At 38.5% G+C, this 23152-nt stretch overlaps 1 protein-coding gene across 3 annotated transcripts in view; it reads left to right on the top strand.

Annotated features, from left to right (window-relative positions):
* Positions 1 to 23152, top strand: part of cntfr (ciliary neurotrophic factor receptor) — a 203487-nt gene that overhangs the window by 62640 nt on the left and 117695 nt on the right. For all 3 annotated transcript variants that reach the window (XM_019361247.2, XM_003440112.5, XM_019361248.1), the window contains one exon: positions 18099 to 18168. In XM_019361247.2, coding sequence (XP_019216792.1) covers positions 18099 to 18168 — 70 coding nt within the window. The remainder of the gene's footprint in view (positions 1 to 18098; positions 18169 to 23152) is intronic.

A 23152-nucleotide genomic window follows, 5' to 3' on the forward strand; every position in this document is an offset into this window, starting at 1 on the left:
ATACTAAAACCCATTTGCCAGAAAAGTTGAGATGCTGTGTAAACTGTAAATAAAAATGCAATAAGTTGTGAATCATTTAAAATCTAAAATAAAGTCGAAAATAGCATCAACTGTTGAATCCACTTTCTGGGTACATTAGTGCATCAAGGGTAACTTGCATATCTAAAGAGCATACTGTTGTAACAATTAGGCTCCCATGCTGTAATATGTGTACTCTTTAAACATATCATTGCCTCTCAAGAGAAGGGGAATTTCTACTTAGCTGCAATTTTGATCCCACTTCTCAGAGTTGCATTCAGCTTTGTCTGCTTTGCCTCACATTGCTTCATATTTTTAGTACACTGACATTACATAATGCTGTTATTTTGTACTTTTGTTTGTGGGTGAAAATGAAAAATGAAAAATGAATTAACCTGAAGACAACAAGAAGGACCCCCCTCCAACCCCAACCCCGCCACCACTCTTAGTTGCTCACATACGCAGACAAACACACACACAGATCCACACAAGCAGACAGATCAATACAGTCTCATTTCACACCTTGTGCAGCCAAAGTTTTCCATTGTAGAGGCAGCAAAACACAGACAGACAACAGAGATAGGTAGTCAAGCAACATACGGTGGATAGAGAGCCAGATAGACATAGAGATGTGAGGCTAGGTGGCAGAAACAAGGTATAAATGGCAAGGTGAATCCCAATGAAAGTGTTTTGAGTTTAAAACCAAAAAAAAAAGATTTGCTGGGTGGCAGAAGCGTTTTGGAGTCTGTCTAAATGGTTGCGTGTGTCTGTGGTTTTTGGAGTGCGAGGATCAGACATGTTTTTGGAGTTCAAAACAGCCCGCTCTGTTTCCATGCTCCTTACAGTGACACTGATCTTCTTCTCAATTAGCTCTCAAATATATTTCCTTGTCATATCTCTTCCTTTGGCCCCCCTCCTCCACTCTCTTCATTTTACATTTTTCACATTAGGCTGACAGTTTTAGCCATCTGATGCTTATGTTAAATGCAACAGCAGATTAGGCTTCAATTCTTACTATAGCAACCACTAAAAATAGGAAACACAAAAGTCAGAGTGTTAGCTTTCTTACAGCAATCCTTTGACCCTGGAGAATAATCATGCTAAAGCAGAGTTATGGAAAGTTCAATAGATTAAATCCCCTCCTCTCCTTTCCTTTTTTCTTCTCTCCTCAATTTCCTTATAGATTGAGGCAGGAGCAAGCAGGTGGAATAGCCTTTAAGTTTAACCATGATGTGCATGTATGAGCCCTTCTTGTCAACGGGAGGCAGATGCTTAAAATGTGGCCTTCCACAGCCTTTCTATTCCCTTCATTTGTATGTGCGTATCCCTCCTCCCTCACTTGCCCACTCAACATTGGCTTCACTCCACAGGCTGCCGACTTTAGTAATCAATATATATGTGTGTGCCTGAGTGTGCGTGCGAGTAATGGAGTGAAATCTGACAGCAATTGTCAGTCATCTCACACGGGCTTCAAAATAGAGTCTAAAATGGTGCGCCAAAAAGCAGTGTGTTCCTCCACTCATTTATATGTATGCATATGGGAGCTAGAAAGCATTTGATTATCATCCATCTCTGCATCACCTCTTTCTGAACCACCTCTGAACAATAAAAACCATTACAGCCACTTTGCTGTACACCAGTGAACATTTGTCATCCCATTGTGCCGATAACAATACTGTGAGATTACTTTTGTTCAGTCATTATTCATCCTTTTAGGTTTCCTTTCTTTTGGCAAAGAATTGCCTTGTAACTTAACTTTCATGAACCGAAATCCTGTTTGTGTTTATTACATCCCATTTTTTAAAGCCCAATTTGCAGGTTTGTGATCTTTTGTGGTTTACTGAGAGCACCACCGCATTTGTTATTATGGGTTTATATGTTTTAATGTCAAGCAATAATCCAAGTTTTAATCAACTGTTGTCACCACCGCCTACCGAGGAATAAGTGTGTCATTTAGGGATTATTTACTGGAAAATATTTTCCTCTGAGTAGAAGGTGACTGACAAGAAGGAAATTAAGGGTCTCATGTATTTTATTCCATCAAATATCCATTCAAATGCAAGTCTTCTGGCTTTACTTGCCCATTCAGGGCATTTGAATCAACTTGTGCTGTAATGAGATATGTACAAAGACATCACTCAGCTGCTTCTCAACTGAATAGCAAGGAACTAAGATTAGACGAAACCCACATTTATATTGTTTATTGTGATGGATTATCAAGCCTGGGTAATTTTCCAGTCTGTGGAAGTAGCTTTTCATCATGTACAAGAAAAAAAATTGCAGCAAATGGCCTATTTCACAAAAGAGAAACAAGCCCAGTCTAAGACATATTGTTATGCCTGTCTGGTTCAGGACATTACAAAACAGCAACAATTTTCCCCAAGTCGAAATGTATTCACGTATTAAGTCAAAGAATATAAACCAAATAGAACTGATATATACTTGCTAACACAAAACTCGTTGTGGATTAAACTAGCGATAACTGCAACACAATGACACCAAAGGAAATGAAAATCTGAAAGACTGAAAGGCACCAATAATCCAAGTCCATCTTGGAAAGAAAGCAAGCAGGTGAAGACAGCTCCTTGTATGAGGCGTGAATAGCTATGGATTAGGATCTGACTACACAACAGACAGGGCCAGCAACCAATGACATGAGGTCTAGGGACAGAGCACTGTCTAAAGGTAACCACTCAAATATGAAGAGTCATATATCACACAATTGCAAAAAAGATGCCTCAAATGAGAAAATGTGACATGAAGAAGAAAAATAGCCCATTTTTCATTGGATGATGGCAACAAGTCCCCAAAATGTTTGGACTGGGCGATGTTTCTTCTTTTAACAACAGTGCGTAAACATCGGAACTGAGGAGACCAGCTGGTGTACTTCGAGAGAGGACTGTTGTGCCTTGTGTGATCCAGGAATCTAGCTTGGGCTTGGGGTACAAAAGGAAGCAGAACTTTAAATTCCAACTTGACTCTTAAAATGTATATATCCATTGTGTCCTTATTAATGAGAGTGAATATTATAATTTTGGCTCAGTCCCAGACTCGAAAATGCATTTTTCTTCAGTGGGTTACTTCTGAAATTATGAGATATTAAAAAATGATAAACGATTATGCCATAACACCAACGGTAAACAAATGTTTTGGTTTGTTTTTAATTCATTTCATTTCTTGTTTTGACATTTTAATACTAATAGTATCCACCCACGTTAAAACTCACACTGAAAAAGATACACGATACCACAGCCATGATTAATATTCTTGTCTCGAGTATATTTCATTATCTTCTGCTTAAAGTTTATTCTTTTAGTCAGCTCAGTTTAGGGACTTCTTTCGACTTGGGTGGTTAGATATTTGGCTGAGCAACATGGGAGACTGGATTTTGAATGTTGAATGTCTAAGTGCTGTTGCATAAGAGTCTTAAATGAGTCCTTGATAATCGGAAGACAAACACAGTTATATAAACTGCACATAAGCATCCGTCTATGTGCCGTGTAGCTGACTATTTGTGTGTGAACAAGTGAATATGCTTCGTCCACAGTGTGTGTCTATATCTGTGTGTATTTCTTCTCTTGCCATCATGTGTGGAGTCCAAAGTAAGGAGATGGTATTTCTCCTGTCATTCTTATTCCACTTTAGTTGCTATTGTGCTGTTTTTCTTTCATTCAGTTCCTCTCTCTCCTACTATTTTTGCTCCTGTTGTCTTAAAGATTGTTCATACCCTTCTACTTTCTTCATGTTTTTGTTTTTCAGTTCCTTTTCTCATCTTCTTTGTGTCCAACTTCATCTCTGTCTTCATTTTTCCTTAATAGTACTACCTTTTGGCTTTCTTTTTTCTCTTATCCTTCTATGGTTTGGGATATATGTGTTTCTGAGGAGCGTGAATACAACCTTGATGGGATATTTCCCCACAGGATGTCATTAAGATGCAGCTGGGGTGGACATAAGGTGTGTGCTTAGGGATCAGCCAGAGCCAAAGCTGTGTAACAGATTGCCTTGCTAATAAACTATGAAAGGGCAGGAGCAAAGTGGTAGGGGTGTGTCAACATGTGTTGGGGAGGGGGGCAAATGGAAAGAGAATGCTAATAGTTCTGTCAAGACAATCACGAGTCAAGTGTTTGCACAGGTGCTTATCAAGATACACACACATACTTCATGTAGTTTCAATCAGATCTGCCCCTAATGGTAGTGGTATTAAAGACTTGCGTGAAAGTCTTTAGCCACCTCTCATCTTTTTTATATTTTCTTAGGAAAATGGGAAATAGTTGCACAATTTACAAACATAAATGGAAAGGGAGCATTTAAGACAAAACCAGAGTTTGTACAATTCTAACAAAATTAAAATTTCATATTTGGTATGACCACCTTTTTCCCACACAGCCTGAACTCTCTTTTGCAAGCTTTCTTATAATTTCTTTAACTAGTACATACTTCTCCAGCCTTTTAGGACATTTAGAGTTTTTTAGATATTGGCTGCTTTTTGTTCTGTTCTCTGTCAAGATGATCCCACATTGCTTCAATAATACGTTGGTCCAGGCTCTGGGGAAGCCAGTCCATGACTAATAGTGTTCTGTTGTGTGTTTTTCTATCCAGATATACTTATAGTGCACTACCAGTGTGTTTGAGATCACTGTTATCCTGAAAAAGGAAGCATTTACTAATCTGACACTTTGCAGATGGAATTGCATGGTAGATCAAAATCTGTGGGTATGTTTTGCATTCATAATTCCATCAATTTTAACACGATTCCCAGCACCACTGGTTTAAATGTCTAAGTCACTTAAATAAATCACTTTAAGCATATTTGCACTGCACGAGACACTTACACAAGTGGATTGCACAAACCTGGACATTATATTTCTTCATTACCATTTAGTACTTGTACAGCTGCTGTTATTGTTCTATATTTCTTCATATATTCTTATACATTTCTATATTGGGTATTTGTGTATTGTGTATTTTGTTGTACAGTTATTTTATTTTTTAACTTTAATTTTCATATTTTATTTATTCTTTCCTAAATTCACCCTTCATTTTAATTTGTTGTTGTACAGTTATTTTATTTTTAACTTTAATTTTTATATTTTATTTTATTCCTTCCTAGTTAAATTTACCCTTCATTTTAATTTTCATATTTATTTCCTATCCTATTCATAGTCTTTTTTCTTTAGGTCACGAGCAGTTGTCTAAGCATTTCACTGCATATCATACTGTGTATGACTGTGTATGTGACAAATAAAATTTGAATTTGATTTGATTTGATTTGATTTGAAATGGATCATCAAACAATGACAGAGCTTCTACCATGTTTTACAGATAGCTGTAAACAGTCAGTGTTGTACCTCTCTCCAGACCCTCTACTGTTTATCACTCCAGAAGACCTGTTGCCACTGATTTTCAGTCCAGTTCTTGTGTAATTTCTCATACCTCAGTCTTTTCTCTCGCAGTTTCCCTTCCGTAAGAATAGTTTCTTCCCCTTCCATTGAGACTATTTCTGGTGAACAGCGTATGAAACAGCTATAAATGCCAGAGACATCTTTCAGGTCCTGGGTCAGGCATTTGCCGGACTTCTCATATTTCTTAAGGGCATGACTTTCAGATGCTTTTCATCTGCTGTGGATATTCTTTATTTTTTAGGCTTGTTTCTTCTTTTATTCTTCACTTGTCCAGTTCCCTCGATTTTTTTTAACAATGTACTACACACAGTGCAGAGATAATAATAGCTAGTGCTAATAGCGCTTCCTCATGAAAAATACTATTTCATGCCTATCAAACTGTTATCTTTGACATTTTCAAAGACTAAAGAAATAGAAACAATATTATTATTACTACTTTAATGACGTTAGTGACGTTCTGTTAGTGACTAAAGTAACAAAATGTACAATTTAAAAATGGTTCATTTCTAAGTAGTTTGGTAAGAGTAAACACCACACTCTGGATTTAGGTGTTGCTCATTGTTAAGGGGCTTAGCACACAGAGAGAGACTCACTTTCCAATGCAAACATAAAAGACAGAAGAAAAAAAAACATTACTATAGAAATGGTCAGGTACAAAGACTGAAAATGACTGAAAAAGCAGTCAGTGTCCAAAGAAAAGAAATTTGAAAGACCTTCAGAAAGTCTGGAGAGCTATTGCTGAGGACCCCTTAAAGGTGCAAGAAAGTGACACCCTGGAAGCAAAATATAAAGAAATCAGGCGTGATTGTATGTTAATGTTATTGACTTTTGAGATTTATTCTGCTTTGTGTTTGTTACCTTTATTCCATTTTTCTATAAATTCAAATCTTCTTTGTGTGTAAGACTAATGAACCTGACACTCATTCAACATGACCTAGCTACTTACCTAGCAGTCACAATAAATTTATACATGCACACATTTTAAACTTCTTATCATCATGGGCTGTGCAGATAGAGCTAAGTTGAACAGTAATAAAAATTCAGATGATTACCCAGAATCACCTCAGGCTGAAGGAAATTAAAGTATATATTTTAAAGTGCTTGGGTAAAGTTGACTGAACCTGTATGTTTTGTTCAGCAATGTCCTGATTTACATTCAATGTGGCCATGCATATTAACAAGTGTGAACTGCATCTTGAATACGGCTTTATGTTGCTGGCTACAGGGCGGCTCCACTGAAGTAGATTGAACGTCACTACTTTGCTCAAGAATGAAGAAGTTTGTCGTGGCTGGAGCTGTTGCATTTGCATTTTCCACCCACATCTGATTTATCAAATTACCATTTCTACAAACTGTGGCCAAATATCTACTATATTTTGGCTCATCAACACTGTTGCATTATACAATGAAGCAAATTTACATTCAGAGGATGTCACTGGCTCTGCTTACTCATTGGTCTATCATCGTCATACCAGTTCCTCGGGGACGTTGAGGGCTCGCTGCCTCGTGAAAATACAAAATGCTGTCATCAGCATTTACGGGAGGGAAGGAGAGAGGGAGGAAGAAAGAGGAAGATGAGGAAGAGGAAGATTCCAAAGAATACAAGACACTAGGACAGCCCTCACACATTTTAGCCAAACTAAATTATAGCCAATATATTTTTGTTTATTTTAAACTGAAAATTGACAGATAGCATATGGAGGAAGAGAAGATGGGAAAACTAGAAAGAATAATGAATGGCACAAGTGACAGAACAAAGGTGGAAGGATGACAGAAAAGCATCAGGTGGAAAGGAAAATAGGTGGAATGAGAGATGTGAACTGAGACAAAAAGAGACAGACAGTTTGAGTTAAAATGTTGAATTATTGCCTCAGTGGGAGAGGCAGAAAGTAAGAGGATGGCTGACAGGATGTGTGCCTATGGGGCTTGTGCTGAACAGAGACAGTTGACTAAGACGATTAATGAGTTTCTCGCTCCGCGAGACACACATACGCATACACACCTAGACACAGGGTGAGTTTCAGTAATGACATCAGTGTTAAAGTCAGCGATGACTAAGTGTAGACCTCCAGAAAACTGATGATCAGTAGTAGATGACTCTTCCCGGGGCAACAAAACGCATGACTATGATGTAATGTGATGTCCTGTGTGCTCAGCAGGTTTAGGTGTAGCATGCAGTCACTGTTTCCTAGGCTTTAGAGTATGAAAGGATAATATGTAAGGACCTTTCTTGCATATTTGCTTCATTTCCATGATTCTTAGCTCTCTTGTTTATGTACTTTTCATGGATATCAAATTTGTGGTTTTGGGCAGCTCTTGGTGGGAGATCATAATAAACTGTTCATATCTGAATACATGAAGTACTTTTTTAGATATTAAAAGAATCGGATAAGTTAAACAACATCTAATATAATTTTCCTGAGTATTTTTTTGTATAACTGAAATACAACTTGGCTGTGTATGTGCACATGTGTACACAGACACAAGCCTATTTCAGGATTTCAGCAACAGACACTTAACTGTACTTAAGTGAATGCTCCAATATATTTAGTATGTTTATCTGGTTACTGAGGTTCTAAGCAACCATACTTAAAGAGCACGTATGTGTGTCACGCATCAACATGACACAAGTGGTTTTGTGCATTGTGTGTGTTTGTATGTGCACCGTATATTTCAGCCAACTGTGCAAGGCCACTCAGCCGATAGCCAGACCTACATGAAGGCCAGAGGAATCGACTCTACAAATAAACTCCTGTGGTACAGACCAGTGGACAGTTGAACAGATAGAGTTTTGTGCAGTGCATGTGTACATTACTGTATATGTTTGTGTTTGAGTGTGTGCAAGCCCTATGTATGGTGGTACTGTACTCGATTGGTTTACTTAGAAGGCTTGGCAAATACGTCAAGTAAACATAAAGTTTTTAGTTTCCACTCAGGCCTGCATTCTCAAACACAGTCTAAGACACACACGGTCTGTACACATCAGGTCTGAAATAAATTTTGTGTTTGTCTTCAGCTTCTTGCTCTGGCTTCTTTTTTCTAGTTTTCAGTATCTGTCCTTTCTCTGCTTGCTGTCTTGTTTTCGGTCTTGTTCCCCTGCTACTTGTTTTACTCATTCTCATTCCAAACGTTTTACCCACAAAGACAGCTCATGTCCTACAGGTCAATAATTTCTAGTTTGGGAGTAAATGTAAACACAGAGAGTTTTGGGGGGAAAGTGTTTATATGTTCATATCTCCCTCTACACATGTTTGCTACAAAAAATAACAATAATCTATATTTTCTAGTGGGCATTTAAAATATTCCCTTTCAGCAATGCACCAAAAATTTTGGTTTCATTCACTGTGAGGCAGCAGTATGAGACACCTCTATCATTATGGTATCTTTGGGCTCCATTGGTGCAGAAACATTTTCCCAAACTAAAGTTGGACCATGAACTTATCTGACTTTATGGAAAATGTTGAATATTTTTGCTATTCTTTATTTTCATTACTGAAGGGAGGGGTGCCTAAAAGAGACTGGCCTGCATGCTGGGCAGTGTAATTATTGCCTATTCCCTATGCAATTATTCCCTGTATAACATCAGCTGGCTTTGGAAGAGGAAAACCCTTAATCACACTAACCCTTAGGAATGTCTGCGCTTGAGTGATCTATAAATTATTACTCACATGTTACAAAAGACTTTTAAATTCTGCATCAGTAAGTTGAGTGAGACTTTATGCGAGCAAAGCTTCGGGTGAATTTAAGTTAGTCGTTACAAAGGTTACAACTGTTTTTCTTGGGGCCAATAAGGATGATGAACTGTTTTAACAAATGAAAATATAAAAAATCCATAAGAAACAATTACAGTTGAATACATAGGTGCATATGTGTAATGATATGTAGCTTTGTGTAATTATGAATGGGATTGATACATTTTTTTAAAAAGTAAGTAAAATTTATTATAGCAGTAAATAATAATAAGAATAGTAAATAATGCCTATAGCTACTTGATCTCTGAAAAATTATTGAATAATGTGCTTTTTAAAAAAAAAAAAGATAGAAAACAGATTTAAATATGCATATTACTGTCTCAAAATCATCCTATTCATTTAATAATCCTGCACAAACTGGAGAAACTTTAAAAAATAATTTCTGACATCCAAGCAGGAATCCAGAGAAGGGGCAGCTTTCCGAAGTGTGTTCATTGCAGTGACAACAGTTTAAAAGTAAATAAATAATCTGTGCTCCCGCTGAAATAACTGGGGTGCTGAAGTTAATTAAAAAAGAAAAAAAGAAGAAGTTTGGAATCAAAGTTGACATGAAAAAAGGCTAACAGAAAATAACAAAAAGAAAGCAGATTTTAGACAAGTACCATGTCATTTGAGATGAGAAACTCACTGCAATGAAGGAAAAAAAAACACAAACTAACTTCTGCGGGACAGTGTCAGAAAGTTATTATTGTGGAATTACATATATGTGTGTGAAGTATTCGTATGCATGATTGAGGCACAGACCTGTGCACACTACTAGTAAATGAGGCCCGTCATTAGTAAAGGTTATTCTTGAAGATGTCACTTTGACTGTTTTTGAAGACACATTTCCCAGAAAGTTAAGGAATCACACACCCTTTCAACATATACCAGGACAGACTTGGATATATAGTCATGTAAAAAAAAAACCCACAAAGAGTTTCCTGTGAAGTATCCAGTAGATTGTAGAACCAACTTTGAGTAATTGTTTCAGTGTGACTTTTTCAGTCTCACACATCATTGTAGATGAAATGGTCCAGTCTTCATTACAACACTGCTTCAGTACATTGAGGTTTGTGGGAATTTGTTTATATGACTATCATAAGGTGCTACCGCAGCTTTTCAGTTGGGTTGAGGTCTGGACTTTGATCGGCCATTGCAACACCTTGACTCTTTACTTTTTCAAATTTTGCTTGACAGTTGGTATGAAGGATTTGTCCTGATGTGCTGCGTTTGCTTTTCATCAAATGTGATGATGTGCATTGTGGGCACTTTGGTCTCATCTGTCTAAAGGACATTGTTTCAGAAGACTTGGTTCAGATGCAACTTTGCAAACTTAAACCATGTTCCTATGTTGGTAACCCTCAACCCTTACAAACAAGTCAAGCTTGTTCAGTCTTTTTCTAATTGTACTGACATAAACTTTAACATTTGACAAGCAAATCAAGTCCTGTAAAGTCTGAGAAGCAGCCCTTGGATTTTTTGGCAGCTTCTATGAGTACTGCACAAACTGACCTTTTGGTGAATTTGCTGGGGCATCCTTTCCTAGAAAGATTGTGTTAACACCACCTGAATGCTTCAGACCAGCAAACTGTCAAAACTTCTGCTTTTATAGAGGTGGTCACACTTGCAGAAGATCAGTTGATCTAATTCACTGAAATTAGTGCACCTGGCTGCTACTTACCCTTTTTCAGAGGACTGCAAAAGTCCTGTAAAAACTTTCTTAGTCACATGACTGTATCTTCCCCATCTAAATGTATATATATATTGGCTGAAACTTCTGCACTTCTGCACTAAGTTGCATCATATAACAGCCTGGCATAACAGAAATGACCAGTTACAGTTCTGTCATTCAAACAATTAGAAAGTGACTTTTGCTTTTTATTTCCTGTGTGTGTGGTGTTCACACACTTGTGCAAGGCCTCAGCCCTGGTTCTGATTAACTCTCTGTAAAAACACCTCTGTTCAGAACGTCACAGCCCATACATAACACTCTCCCTCTGTCACACACACACACACACACACACACACACACACACACACACACACACGCGCGCACGCACCCGCACACACACACACACACACACACACATATACCGCTCTTACACATGCTGCACAGCTCCTGGAAGCTCCCAGTTCGCAAAGGGGAGAACACACCCACTATCGGAAGCCTGATAGAAGTTAAGAAAGCTGGAACACACATCTGCGCACACACACACACACACACACACATATAGCGCTCTGTTTTCTTAGCTTTGATACACTTATACAGTTCAAAGGTGAGAGGGCTGGAGGTAACTGTGTGTTTTTTCAGAGCTTATAACCACCTAAAATCCACTTGTACACACACAAGGAGGTCCAGATGGCTGGGTGGAGGCAAAAACAGACATACACATGCATACAATAAGCATAACACACCTCAAATATCTGTTACCTGACATAAATAGGGTGAGTCCCATTCATACATCCAAGTGCTAGATTTGTTTGGACTGTTTGGGGTTTTTTTTATTTTGTTTTTCCTTTCTGTTAATGAGTTAGACTTCAATGTTTAGTCTCCAGCTGTTAATAACATTTCACAAATAATATTCGGAGGATTAAAAACAGCTGCTCGTGACTCTGTGTAGATAGATAGATGGATGGTAAGTGTGCAGCTTTTGGCTATTTCTAAAACACTAACACACGTCAGACAGTCCAGCTTAGTGACGGGAGATCTCCACCACAACAGCAGCACCAGCAGGACACATGATACATAGTAACTGACGTGTTCAGGTCCTCTAAATCTCAGCCAGCTGAGAGCACTCACATGTGATCAATTGCTAAATTTATCACTTAGACCTAAATGCTGTCATCCACATGCACAAGGAACTGCATGCGTGCGCTTGTGTGTGATTGTGGGCTCAACCCCTGCTACCTCTTGAGACACGATTGACGGTATCTTTAGTGAGCAATTATAGCCAGAGCGACTGTGAAAAAGGTCACAGTCATCCAGCTATCAACACTTTGCACCAAATGCCAACTGTGTGTGTATGTATGTGTGTACACTGTAGCCAAAATGCCAGCAGACACACTATCAGGCTAAACATCTCCCACCCTGCCATATGCACCCTCCACCCAGTGATTGTAGATAATCTGCAGCAACTCTGCATGATTGATGAGAGAATTAGTGTTGCCAAGCAAAGCAATGCATTATGGGAATGAAGAACTTGTATTACTGTATAGGGAGCAGGGAATTAAAAAATACAGTGGTGATGATCATGTGTGAATTTGTGTTTGTGTGTAAGTGTGTGCCACTAATAGGTGATGTGCAAGAAATGATCTATCTATCTATCTATCTATCTATCTATCTATCTATCTATCTATCTATCTATCTATCTATCTATCTATCTATCTATCTACACAGTAAACTCATTAGCAATTGAGCAAATTAATGTTTGAAACCTGTGACACCTGTCAGTTAGTAACAGCCACTGAGAAAACCTGAGAGCTCTGAAATTAGAAAAATAAGAATGAAAAACTACACACTGCAGTAAATGTTTGGTAAACAGAAAGACAGCATCAGGTGGTGCTTCGCTTTTTCATTGAAGTTTCTTTTCCCTGCAGTGCACTAGTCAGAAATTTGGGAGTAAAGAGGTTTGATTAACTAATTGTTGCTTAAAACAATTTGTTGACTTTTGTCAGCTTTTTGAGAAAATTCCAATTAGCAACATAAACCCTGCTGCCCCAAAATTGATTCACATGCCATGTGGCTGCTTTTTTTTAAAAGGAACAGAAAATATATATTTATATATATTTTAACATACATATTTTCATTATTTTTGAGCAGGAGATATCATTCACAAACTTTATCTATGTGCCCTTTGAGGAAAAAAAAAAACTATAATAAAATAAAAACTCTGCTTTTCTATCATTGCTCCAAGGTAGGACAAATTATCAAAAGTAAGTCATTTTATAAGTACATTAAATGGCAGATAGAGCAGGGGTTGTATTTCTGAAGAAAGGATTCTTTAAAGTGCAAGTGTACCTCCTGGATAGGATGCCTTGCTTTAGAGTTTCAAGGTTTTACTTTACACGAATATCCAATTATCTGGAGATGTTCAACTTTCTCCTTGTCATTGTCAAATTCTCCTTCTGGATCTCCTGCCATCATTTACAATTTATTATGGCTGCATGTATCTTTTTAAATTGCTTGGATTTAAAGAGACTAGTCCTCTTGTAGGCCTTATATTCTAGTTGCAAGAGAAAAGTGGTGTGACTGACTGTCTTGTACACTCTTTCTTCTATATTAGGCAGCCTTTCCTGTTTATCTGAGCAGCTTATTCCTCCAGATGGTGAGTTGTGTTACTGTGAGTTAGTATATAATGCCAGCAGGGAAGGTAAGGTATGATTTCATAGACATTTAACATGCTCTGTGGTGCCAGACACGCTGGTTTCAGCATCCGACCTTTAGCTAGGTCCCAGCTGGATAATGCGCCACTGTCTCAGCATCATATATTCTTTAACTGCCCGTAGATCCATAAATCTCAATGCACTACATACCCTGCAGGAATCACTGAATAAAGATGGGTAGCTATAACCATTTAAAGTTAAATCATTTGTTTTGGTTTTATGTTGTCAAGTGAATGGGCCTCATTTTCCCACATGGTGGATATCTCGCAAGAAGAACAAACTATTTACAGACAGCAGGGAACCGTCATCTATTGTTAGGTTTCCTTATACGGTTGATAGCTTTACTCTTTTCCCTTGGTATAAAAACAAAGGACTTATATGTTACTCAGGGGGATGCTGTTTTTTTTTTTTTTTAATTTGATTCAATTTTGTTGTATTGAACAGCAGACACATTTGCAATAAGGTATTTCTGACAGCTTGCTGACAGGAGGAATTTGGACACTTTATTTTTGAGAGACAAAAAACAATATTGCATCTATACTTCAGTCAGCGTTTGGTTTATTAAGTTTGAATTCAAATTAATGGGCATGGAGAAGCACGCCTTACTGACTGAAGATGTTGCTGTGAAGGGATCACAAAGTTCTAAGGGGACAATTTCCATTACAAGATACCTTACTGTAGCTTTTGGCCAGCCACAGTAGTTTGAATTCTGACATTTTTGGACCAAAGTAACAAAATAATAATAATACTAATAATAATAATAATAATGATAATGTATGTGTATTTCTTTAACAGAAGGATGCCTTCTATCTCCACTCACACACAAACCTAGCCTGCCTAGTGTATTTCCCTCCTGGCTTTCCAATTTAAATGCAAATGTTCCCAAATCGGACTCCACAAAGGCGCAGAGGCAAAATCATTTGACGCAGATGAATTATATATTTTAATTAAGCAGCCAAAAGAATCACGCCTATTCAGCCCTTTCCCCTCCAATAAGAAATGAATAAATAAATATGGAATAAGAATGGAAAACGGAGGGTATAAATGGGTGAGTCGGGGTAGGTAGGAATGGAGAATTGAAGGCATGTGAGTTTGTACCGAGTTTGTGTGATTGCAGCTCTAACCGCCCGTGGGTTGTCATTATGTGAACGATCTGAAGCTGTCAGATTTCAAAACTGTATTGTTTTCTGATAGACGGGCTAAATACCCCCATGGTTTCGAGCATAGACACACATATTGGAGCATTTGAACCCACATAGTCTTAAATGCATGCAAACACGCAGGCACACAAACGTCATTTGGGTTTTGATGAGCAAACCAGCACTTAGAAAATGAAGAGCAGAGATGGGGATTGTGATGATGTGACAGGGAATGCAATTTTAATTTCACCCCCTGTCATTCTCCTCAATATCTGTTCAGATGACATACATATGAGCTGCCAATCACTCATATATACTAACAGAAACTCCAGTGCAGGGGCACAAACACACAATCTCTCAATCATATCTTTGCATGCAAACTTTCAGTCACTGTCTTAATCTTTGGCTGGCACACACACAGACACATACACACACACACACACACACCCACGCACGTACATAACCAAAAAAAATAAATGCAAAGTCGATACTGTCAAGTAAAAAATTGCAGTGCGGCGCAGCATTCAACAGGTGACTCAACAGAAGGTGGTCAAAATCTTAAAACCAAACATGCAGTCATCACAGATAAAATGAAAATAACTATACAGAACAGACTTTCTTCCATTTTACTGTACCATTTAAACAGTCTCAGCTCAGCTGTGTAAAGACGAGAAAATCCCCAAAATACGTAGTTGGACCAAATAAAACTGGTAAGATGATGGCTAAATAGCAAACTGAGTGTGTATTGTTTGCATTTTTGCCACAGGGGTTGGTATACTCTTTGAGAGTTGTCCCATTAAAATTTTGTCACCATATAATATATTTTTATATAAAAGAACATCATTAAAAATTGCAACAAAGTAAAGGAATAAACTGCATTTTGAATTCCATATATTTAAAGACATAAGTGGATTTATTTCCATAAGTGGAAATCTGATATTTTCTTTAGGAAAAATCACATTTTGTCCTTTTTATTGTGATTTGTGTGAATAAAGGACAGCATTTTATATTATTCCCCTTAATTTCTCAGTAGTGCGGTCCCAAATACAGTTTTTGCAGCCTACCAGTCTTTTCTAGTTATTGTGTTACTATGGATATTTGTTAACAACAGATATGCTTGGGCTGTCTGGGCAATGGGTGTTGGGGGTGATGCAGGGCGTGGCAGCAGAATTTATAACTGCATCATTGGTCTTATCTCTCACACTGTGCACAGCCTCTGTCTGGGTAACAAACCACAAGAACAACACCACCTGTGCAAACATCTAATTTGGAGCGCTAATACTTGCTGCTCTCTGCCAATCACAGAACAGTGTAGAAAAGAGTAAGATTTCTGCTTGCATAGCTATGCTACACAGCTATAGATTTGTCATTCACTCTATTTCGTTTTTTGTTTTTTTTTTGGCTCTAAAACATTATGAACAACAAGTACTTCTAGCCCCATGTCACTAAATTAGCAACTGTCAGCTGAGCTGAAGCGTGATGATTACTTCTTTGGGACTGATGTCAGGCACCCAAGCTAACATGGTATACATTTTCACACAGAGAGGGAAAAATAGCTACCTACTAAATTGAATGGCTGTCTGAATACTCAGTTATTTGTGTCCCAGCTTTAGTTTGGTCATTCATAAAAGAAAATAAAAACCATCCCCTAGAGTTTTCAGTGTCTGATTGTTTTAGTGTGATTGTAAAAGCTTTTCCATGTTCTTGAGCATAACTCTGCAGTAGTTGCAGATGTATTTTCCCCTTTGTGAGATGCTTAAACATGTAGTAGTGGTGTTCATGTTCAACCCTAACAAAGAGAGACAAGACAAGTGAAGGGTATGATATAAGGAGGGAGAGGAAGAGATGCATACTGAAAAGAGAGAAGACCGAGAGTGATTTAGGAGAGGGAAAAAAAGGGATTGAAGTAAAGAAGCAGAAAAGAGAATCAAGTAAAGGAAAGAAAGAATAGCTGAAGCCAAACAAAGAGGAAGATGTAATGGGATATGACACAGGTTTTTAACAGCTGGAGTCTCGCATCAAAAGAACAAGGAAATTCACTTTCCTTTCTCTGCCTCTATTTGGAGTGCTCACTGTGTTCTTCTCATGCAGACACACACACCTTACTCACCACAGGTCTCAGCAGCAAGCGGACCCTTAGACAACCTCTGTCTGTATGAGAGCCAAGTATTTCTCCTCGCATAACAGAGGAAAGGAGACAGAGAAACAGCCCAGGCACCGGAGAGTAGTTGGAGAGTGAAGAGAGAGGCCACTTTTTAATGGGAGGATCTAGGTTCAAGCCCCATTGTTGGCAAGGCTCCACCAAGCTCAACTTTTCTTGTACAAGATTGTGCATTCATAGAAGCTGCTGCGGGGTAGCTCTGTTGTAGCTGACCCTGGCCGCTGACCTTGCAACTTTCTGCAGATGAGGGGGCACTAGCATCTCATCAGTGGACAAATGATCATATACTGGATCCTTCGCAAATAAGTTGGCAAAAACAAATGTAGACATTATAAAGGCGAGTCACTCATAGTACTTGTAGAATGACACCATGCATACTGTAACCCTTGAGTTGACCTAGCAGAAAGAAAAACCATACTTGAATCTGGCAACATGACTTATTGCCCGAGACCTACTCGATTGATCAAACCACTGTGGTTTGCAAAAAAGACCTTGCACAACTACCCCTAAAATCCTACATTGTTCTTTTTAGAGGAGCCCGCTACCTTAGCCAGCTGCTGTAAAATAACCATAACTCCCTTTTTATAACCGCAATTTGTCATTTTTACAATGTTTTTGTAAGAATGAACGAAACCTATTTATTTTAAGAGAGCACTGAGACTGTTATTTTGGGAAAAGAAAATTCATGAAACTTAAAGACCAAAGCATTGAAAGTATGAGAAAGCAAAACCTCTTTCATCTCACCTCACTTTCAACTGGTAAAACTAAAGTACGTAGGACGAAGGGGTGCCCATGAATTATTGTTGTTTTAGACGAGAGCTGTGCGTTTGTTTATGGTGTGCTATACCTTTAAGAGCTGCTGGCCATAGCCCATCCCAGAGAGGATGGACCCATTAGACTGATGAACACAACGAGAGACAGAAGGAGAGAGATGCACATGAAGAAAAAGAGAGTAAGGTTACACAGTGAAAATGATAAGAGCAGATGAGAGGTGTAAAGAAAGGAAATAAAGGAGTGGGAAAGAAACAGGAGGACACGAAAAAAAACCAAAACCACTTCAGCAACAGCAATACTGAAGGGAGATAGACACTGAGAGAGACAGAGAGAAGACAGGAAGCAGCTATCTCTCCATCTCTTACATCTCTTACATTGTAGGCGTCTATGGGTCTGTCAGTCAATCAGGACGACAGGCGGACACACTCACTAGCCGGCTCCTTGGCTCTTGCACGCACTGATAACTTTGCTGTGTATGTGTCTACAGATGGCAAACCTTGTGACATCGTTGTGCTGTGTAGTTCTGGCTGCAGTGGTGGTAGCCTATCCTCGAAATGGTGAGTATGCATTTCCTTTTCTTGATTTGCTTCTCCATTTCTGTTCTAAGGCCTGCTCTGCGTCTCCTTTATGCTCAGAAAGTTTGACAGTTTTTTTCTTCTCCCTGTTAACTTTACTGTCTTCTACAGCCTCTGCTCCCTGCATTGTTTCTCTTTCTCAGCTCATGAAGTATTGCAGTATGTTCACGGATTTGTGCTGTGTGTCATTTGGCCACTCGGTCTGAGGTCAAAGGTGCAACAGTCTAAGACAAATGAACCTTTGAGAGAAAGCTTATCAAATCATCTTGTTACCCCACGCTATGTGGTGCTATGTGGTGCTAAGGCTCACTCAGTAACAAATGTTGGTTCTACAAAGTAGGTAGCCAGCTCAACTGATGATCATGAGCACTCGTGCACTGAAGTTGTGAGGGAGAAAGGAAAATTGTAAAGTAGATAATGCAGTGAATGCTCTTTTGAGACTTCACCCAAGATTCAGGACTGTAAATTAGACCATGTGTTTAAATGGGTGGGTGGGTGTGTGCATGCGCATGTTTGTGTGTGTGTGTGTGTGTGTGTGTGTGTGTGTTGAAAGGAAGTAAAATAGTCACTTCAATTCTAGAGAAGAGTGGCCTTGCCTTATTAGCCAATGAGATCGGACTGTTTAAATCAGATGACCCAGAGGAAGAGTCTAAGGAAGTCAATAAGTCCCCAGTGACGCACATCACTTTGTCACGAGGGTCTCTTATACACACACATACACACACACACAAGCAGAGCAGACATTGCAGATCTATATATAAATCTGCGAAGTAGAAAAATGGAAGCTTCTCGGGGTAAAATGAACATAGGAAGAAAAAAGCAAGAGGAAGACATCAAAACTACAGAAAGCAAACACAAGGAGACCTATGGAGAAAAATAACAGTGAATGCTTGTTTTCTTGCTTATCTTCTGACTTCACTTAATATGTTTTAAGGATGTTTTTCAGTGGAAAATGTGGCTGTATTTTAGAAATCATGCTTTTCCACTTAAATTTCTGACATTGTTCAAAAAAGTTGAACAAAAGTAAGACAAAGGCAGTAAGAAAAGTAATTACAGAAAATGTGGAAACAAAGGGCATACAGGAATAGCCCACATGAACAGAGGAAGAAATTAGTAACAAATAGTTCTGCCTGTGAGAGAAAAAACTTCTGTACATTTGTGGGTGTATGTTAGCACTCTAGTGCTTGTGCATTTTCTTTTTTTTGTGCTCCATAGCTCGGCAATCTTATACTGTGTAACACACAAATGCCTATATGCTCTGTGTAAACGAATCACAACACATATCCGTAACCAAGTAACAAAAGCGGTAGGATGATGAGTAGTATCAAAATTTGCACTCCACATTCTATCTCAATACATGTCATACACACATGCACGCACGCACGCACGCACGCACGCACACACACACACACACACAAACACACAAACACACACACACACACACACAAACACATCTGGTTGTATTGCAAAGTGCCTTGTTGCTCTGACAAATTGCCAGAAAGTTTGACTGACAGGATTCTCTGGGGTATGCCTTTCTTGGCAGTGAGAGTGAAGCACATACGTGCACTGACTTACACACACACACACACACACACACACACACACACACACACACACACACACACACACACACACACACACACACATATATGTAGTCAGTATAAAGAGATGGAGAGGGAATGAACTTGTTTGGTCTGACTCAGTTTGTACAAAATGCGCATGCAGAGGAAGGCTCAAACTGTGTTTGTGTGTACTTGTGTGTAAGTATGTTTGTGTGACATGGAGTGTATAGGAAATCCATTTGAGACTTCCTAATTAATGACAGCAGTGCATGCTGAACAAAGACAATAAGAAACAGTGGTAGAAAGCATCTACAGACTGAGTCAATCAAATAGTTACAAGCTTCACATTTACAGAAGTCGCTCTTGTCTGGAAGACAGGATAGAGGATGGCGCAAGATGAGACTAAGAGACAGATGAGGAGGCACGAAACAAACAAGAACTCTCTTGAGAAGTAAAGAGAGAAAATGGCCTTAAATGGAAGACTGCTGTAAGACTACTATATCTAACCCACAAAAAGAAAACACTTTGGGATTAATCAACTCTCTCTAATATTAATTAGGGAAGCTGTTATTATCCTTTTGTGCCAAGTATGTGTTGGCTGTATTTCACGATTTTATTCAAATATTCATTAAAAGATATTAAAAAAAGAGCAGAACATTGTGATCATTGTGATTATGAATTCAGCAATAATCAGCATAAGTGGTTATGATGGGACTAAAGAATATCTTGAGATATTTTAGAGCAGCTGGTGTTCTCAATCACCGAACAAAGTGCACAAGGGAGAAATAAAAGAAATGCGTAAAATCAGTTTTACCTCCTATTTATACTGGAACAAAGTCTATTCTTTTAACAAAATGTGCAATAAATCTATTTACTGCTATTTACTTAATAATCAAAAGACAATGCCTGGTCATGGGGTGTAAATGACCAGGCATTATTTTTTCAGCAACAAGTCCTCACCGCAAGTAATCACAGCTGCTCTGATATGGAGGACAGTACATAAATTGGCCATTTAGCTATTTATTGAAAAAGAAAACAACACTTGAAAGGAAACTCAAACAATAGAAATGGTATTCTCCTAATAAAACATCTATTGAATGGTAAATGGCCAGGTTCTTATGTGGCACTTTTCTACTTTACTTGAACACTCAAAACATTTTATACAACATGCCTCATTCACCCATTTATACAAGCGCTTTTTTCTACACTTAAGTGCTTTCTGTCTAACATTCACACACATTCACACTCCAATGGACCCAAAGGACAGCAACTCGGGGTTCAGTAAATTACCTAGAGACACTTTAGCATGCAGTCTGGAGCAGCCAGGGATGGAAACGCCAACCTTCCGACTAGTATATGACCTGCTCTACCTCCTGAGCTACATCCACACCAAAACATACAATGAACAGAATAAATGACCGAAAGGTCAGAGAAAGAGAGTGAGTTGCCAAGGTTGTGTCAGTTAAGCTTCCTTGAATGTGATATTTGATTTTATATTTGATTGCTTGTGAAAATGGACAAGGAGATGGATAGAGGGGGGACAGGAATGATAACGGGTGGAGCCAAAAATATGTTAGGGGACAAAGCATTAGAGAATACATTTCTACAAAGAGAAAAAGAGATATAAAATTATCATTATTGTATTTCCAGATTATTATATTTCAGTAGTGGTACAGTCACTCACATTATATAAAAAAATGAATCCGCCTATATGATTGATCACGTATGAGTTCAAAAACCTCTTTCTAGCTCTCTTTTTTGTCTTTCGTTGTGTTCTCTCATTCCCTCTTCATCCTGTTCTCCGCGACTTTCTCTCTGTCTTGTTTTATTCCTGAGATATACCAGAGAGTCCCTAGTCAAAGCAATACCATTACATTAATGGGGTGCCTCAAACAGTAAATACTGAGAACAAGCACAATGAGAATACAAATTAACTGCACAAGAACACTCAATGGAGAGCAGAAGGAGTAGAACAAAACAAGTGAAGAAAATTAAACATGGAGTGAGGAAAATGAGGTGTAATTGAGATCGTTTTGAGATTGCATATATTTCAGCTGAATTTTCCTCCTATTTTTTTTTTTATGACAGAAATAGTGCAGCTACATCTGCTCCTCCACCTTATCTCTGTGTATGCGACTACTGTAGGAGAGAGAGAGTGAGAGTGAATGTGGTGACATCATGCTGTTGACTGAGAGGGCAAGTTATTTATGGGAGTCCATATCCTGATTGAGAGACGAACATTTCCACTCATAATCATCCCCTCCATCTCTCCCCCTCCCTCAGTGTCTTTATGTCTCTCTCTTCCCCCCTCCATCCTCCCCTCTCCCCAACTCAATACTTCATCCTCTTTCTCTAATTCAGTGTCCACATCATCCACACTTACCAGCCTTATGGTTTTTTTTTGTTTTTTTAAATTTTGCCATCCTTCTCCTCCTGTTCAGTCCCTCTAATACTTTACATTATTCCATCCCTTTGCTCTAGATACTTTTTTGCTTTCACATCATTGCTTTCTCCACTCTCTAACCCCGTAATCCATCCGACAAGTGATCAACAGCAGATTTATCACCCGTGACATCATTTGCCGGTACACCACTGTCACTAAATGTTTTTGTGCGCTTCATCTCTGGCCTTTGCCGAGTCTCTGTACCTTACCTTCTATCTGACTGCTGTGGATTGAAAAGAGAGAGAGGAAGATAGAGAGACTCGTGAAACAGAAAGTGGTACGACAGGGTGAAAGTAAGAGAGAGAGAAAAAGAGAGCAGGAAAGTAAGAGGTTAACTCCTGCACTAATTCCATGGTATTACAGCTGTCAAAGCTGTATCTATTTCTTGAGCTTTCGACACGCGCTGCCATGGCTTTCCAACATGCCTGGGCGTATACTTTGCTAAACTGCAGCCTTATTTATCCACACTCTTTTGAATACATCATGATAAATGCTGAAATTAAATCAATCCTGGCATTTTTTCACCATTTATCATGCAAGGCTGCCAAGTCTAATTTAATTCATGTGCAGATGCTCATCTAGACATACGTAATTAGCTTTAATAGCTGCAGCACTCCAAAAGCAAGATGTCAGACTGAAATACAGTATACATATACCTGGGTGCTTTTTAATGCTTGTATCTCCTACTAATCCAGTACAGTCTGTCTGTATCACTATGTATTTTCATAAATTAAGATCCAAATGGGTGATTAAAAGGATTTTTTTTTTTTACCAAATATTTGTATTTTTTTAACTCACTTATATGGCAAATGCTGCAGTTTTTGGTTGGGAATGTAGGATCTTCTGCAGAACGACTTCTTATTAAAATCTGACATGCAAATTAGCTTTATTATAACTGATCATGTATATTTGCATAAAGCTCTACAAATGTGCTGTAAGACAAGTTGACTGAAGTCAAACA

This window comes from Oreochromis niloticus, linkage group LG7 (assembly GCF_001858045.2).
Source record: "Oreochromis niloticus isolate F11D_XX linkage group LG7, O_niloticus_UMD_NMBU, whole genome shotgun sequence".
NCBI classification, from domain to species: domain Eukaryota; kingdom Metazoa; phylum Chordata; class Actinopteri; order Cichliformes; family Cichlidae; genus Oreochromis; species Oreochromis niloticus.